General features: G+C 42.4%; 1 protein-coding gene across 2 annotated transcripts in view; it reads right to left on the minus strand.

Annotated features, from left to right (window-relative positions):
* The window catches only part of METTL24 (methyltransferase like 24), a 100,406-nt gene continuing 96,528 nt past the window's right edge, over positions 1–3,878 (minus strand). For both annotated transcript variants that reach the window (XM_023513219.1, XM_003781588.2), the window contains one exon: positions 1–395. In XM_023513219.1, the coding sequence (XP_023368987.1) occupies positions 81–395 (315 nt within the window). In that variant the 3' untranslated portion in view covers positions 1–80. The remainder of the gene's footprint in view (positions 396–3,878) is intronic.

Below are 3,878 nucleotides of genomic sequence, written 5' to 3' on the forward strand. Positions count from 1 at the left end.
CTGGAGGGGGGCTGGATGAGTAAATTCCCCATTAGAATCATGGACATGCTCCATTCATGTTCTTGATGAGGTCCTGCATCCTATTTCCATCTTGTGTTCACCCAACTCAGAGTATAACAGCTACTTGCATTGAAAATGTCTTTCTTCAGGAATAGCTGAGGTTTAGATAAGTCTTTGTAACTATGAAAAAGCCTGAAATCCTTTAGTTCTAACTCTTTGAGGAGGCTGTACCAGAACCGCACAACGCTGCTGTCGCTGCCGCTGACCTCGAACCCAGGCCAGTGGAGATGGATCTCAAAGATGAGCTGTCCGATCTGCTCAAGGACGTCTTCCAGAATAAGATTTTCCAAAACTTTCCATTCTGCGCTTTCCAGGTCTGCCTTGAGAACGTCAATCTGTTACACAGCAAGGAAATGAGATTAGCAGACTTGACAAATCACTGTTAAAGATACCATCTTGATCTGAGGAGCCTGACATTCTAACAAGCTAACCACCTCCCAAAGAAACAGAACTTTTTAAATTTTAGAATTGAAGGTCATTTCCAGTGGCTGTCTATGACATGAATTTCCAACATCGTTTCATATTAAATCTAAACATGCAAATCAATGCCAGGCATAAATCATACTAGACCCTCTTGCTCCCTGCCCAGTGGGAATGGATACCTAGGAAGAAGAAGCTGGAGTGTAAGTATCACAGAGCTCTGTGCCCACAGTCTCTCCCCACAAGCTTTGAGCTGCTCCAAGGAATCCAGCCAAGCCCTGGCAGAAGGGTGGCTATAGGGAGGGACTGGCAGGGGGCCACTGCCTACAGAGACCACCTTCCAAGCCTCATCCTTCTCCAATTTCGTTAGTACTGGAAGCCAATGAATACTGAACTTATAAAAACTTACTATTATTCCGTATTATTATTTTAAAAATCTATAAAATTTTGTTTTTTCCTTTCTGAATTTTAGAAAAAGCAACACTATCCTTTGCTCATTTAATGAATACAAGTTCCTATCCCAGGTGAGATAGTATAAAGGAAGAATACGATGGGGGAGAAATATTCGGCAATTAATCAAGTTATGAGAATCAGCTCCTTTTTGCTGGCTTTGCACAAAATGCATTAGAAAAACAGACCCTTTAAACACCGTTAGAAAGCCATGAAACTAATCCTTACCAAGTACTTACACATGCCTGACACCATGCTAAGTGCTTCTGCTTGCAATACCCATTTAATCCTCTCAAATGCTGTGAGGGGGATTCTGTTAGTCTCCCGAATTAAAGAGTAGGAAACCAGACTCTGTGAGGAACCCATCCCCAGTCACACAGGCAGGACAGCAGGGTGAAGTCTGAACAGTTTGCCTACAAAGCCTGTATTCCTAACCACTACACCATGCTGCCTCTCCAAGAGAACAAAGAAGAAAAATGGATAAACTCAGGGTCCCCCAAAGTATGGAGTTTAGAAAATAAGGTGCTATTGAAGAGTGAATGAATATGGGCCAGTGAACAAAGTATTGTCATCAAGATAACCACTTTACATTTGCAGGCACTTTCCAAGGGGGCTAATTTTACCGCACAGAGGAAAGCTGACAGCACTCACACACAAATGGGCATAACTGGAATGGAGGGAATCACTGCCACGGAGCTAAGGCTGTAGTCCCAAGAGGTGGGGATGGATGAGCACCAAGCCCAGCCCCTCCTCTCCCTCCTGCACATCTGTTTGATAAGTTTCTCATACTCTAAAGCAGAAACGTGAGGCACTTGGTGCCAGGGAAACATGCCTTATGTGACTTCAGAGTTGATTGGAAGGGAAAGTACAAAGAACGTACGTATAATCGCTACAAGAAAATGGGCCTTCCCCGATGACTGGAGGCCTGGTGGGAGGTGACTGCACACTCTTGCCTAAATAGTACCTTCTGGTCTACCAAGGAAAAAGTAATGATCATAACCCCCACCCCCACCCCCACCCCAAATACTGAGCAGCCTTAGAAAAGACTAGATATTTGTAAACTAGCTTGTCCACACAACAGTTCCAGAATCAAAGAGAAAAGTGAGAAAGAAAAGCCTTACTTCATGAAAGAAACTGAACAAAGTCAGGTTCCACATACACTGGGCCAAAATAATTCTTATGAATCAGACAAAGGAAATCAATTCACTCCTTTTTCCATCAGTGCTGCCCTGGCACTTCCATGGCTTTGTTTAATCTTGGCAGTTTTAAGTGGAATACTTCTGGATTAAGAGCCATTAGGCTGCCAAAAGAAATATTTAATCCTAACTCTACAAAATTATCTAATTGGAACAGAAAATATCCAGAACTCAAAATCAGCATTTGTTGTATCAGTGCACATAGCCAGCAACCTCCTAGCTTCTAACAGATTTCTTTTCGTCATGGTTTTCTGTGAGTTTGCCTAAATAGAATGTGAAGAATACATCAAACTATTAAAAGGGCAGAGTGAAGGTAATCGCTTTAAAGCTTTCAACTGACCTAACGCTATATTAGTGAAGTATAAGGAATATAATTCATGTATTTTATCCAAACATGTTTTTTAAATAAACTCACTCAGAACTTGTGGGCAACTTGAAGACAGCCCAATTATGAGGCTAAACGAGAGCAAATATATGTTTTCTTTGGAAACCAAATTTTCATTTATAAAATGCCAATCTATTCTAAAGAGCAAAAAGTACTGTACTTTCAATCACAGCACCCCCACCCTCTTTCGCTCCCAGTGACTGAAAATCCCCCACTTCAATCAGAATTGTCTGGCTGGATCTAAAGCACGAAGCGCAGCGCGGGCGGGGTTTGCCCCTAGGGAGCACGTAAGCTCCACCCCCTGTTCCGACCCCAGAGCACAGGCCGCCAAAAGGCTGTGAATAAAACATGTCCTGCTCTTCCAGTGTGCTTCTTCTATTCTTGCATCTCAGAATGTCCCATTACTACAACGATTTCTCAAATGTAATTTTCATTATTACTACATAACGCATCCAATATTATTGTTAGTATAAAGCATTAAAGATTGCTGCATGAGATACGTCACTTTTAAGATTCTAATATCAGCTTTCAGTAATGATGACACTGCAAAAGATTAGATCAGAATAATTAAGGGCCAATCCTAATACATTTAGGTTAAGTCAGATTTCAGTAGAAAAATAACTGAGCATTAATTCCCTGGCAACTGTGGAACAAGTGAAGACATATTCTTGGGTAGCAGGGTCTCAAAGGAGGTGGAAGAGACAACCTATCTAGTCTCAAAGGTAGTAAGAGAGTCCTTCTATCATAAATTATCTCCTTTTCCTTGGACCTAAAAAATCCAATAAATTGACTTGCACAAAACTTTTTGAAGAAATGACAATTTTCACTTTAAAACTGGGTTAAGATTTGATGCCATCTGGCAGCTTCCTCACCATGGGCACACGTTTATCCCTGTGATCATCCGCCCAGAACTGCACAGATTCCAGGGAAGATGGGGGAGGGGTGGCCATAACAAGGCACTGCAGACTGCGTGTTTTAAAGAACAGAAATTCACTGTCTCACAGCTGTGACCACTAGAATTCCAGACCCAGAGTCAGCAAGGCTGGTTCCTCCTGAGACCCACGAGGGAGAATCAGTTCTGTGCTTCTGCCCAGCTTCTGGTGGCTTACTGGCAATCTTAGGCATTTCTTGGCTTCTGCATCACCAGGTCCCTACCTTCACCTTCATATGATATTCTCTCCCTGTGTCTACGTCAGTGTCCAAATTCCCTAATCAGGCATATTGGATTAGAGCCCCGACTCCAGTCTGGCATCATTTTAACTAACCACGTCTGTAAAAACCCTTTTGTTGACTTCAAAATAAGGTCAACATATTAACTGAGGGGGTGGGGGGCGCAATTCAACCCATTACAATGTTTGAGGTAGTTA

Source organism: Otolemur garnettii, unplaced genomic scaffold (genome assembly GCF_000181295.1).
Source record: "Otolemur garnettii isolate 467f Iridium unplaced genomic scaffold, OtoGar3 scaffold00002, whole genome shotgun sequence".
In the NCBI taxonomy this organism is placed as follows: Eukaryota; Metazoa; Chordata; class Mammalia; order Primates; family Galagidae; genus Otolemur; species Otolemur garnettii.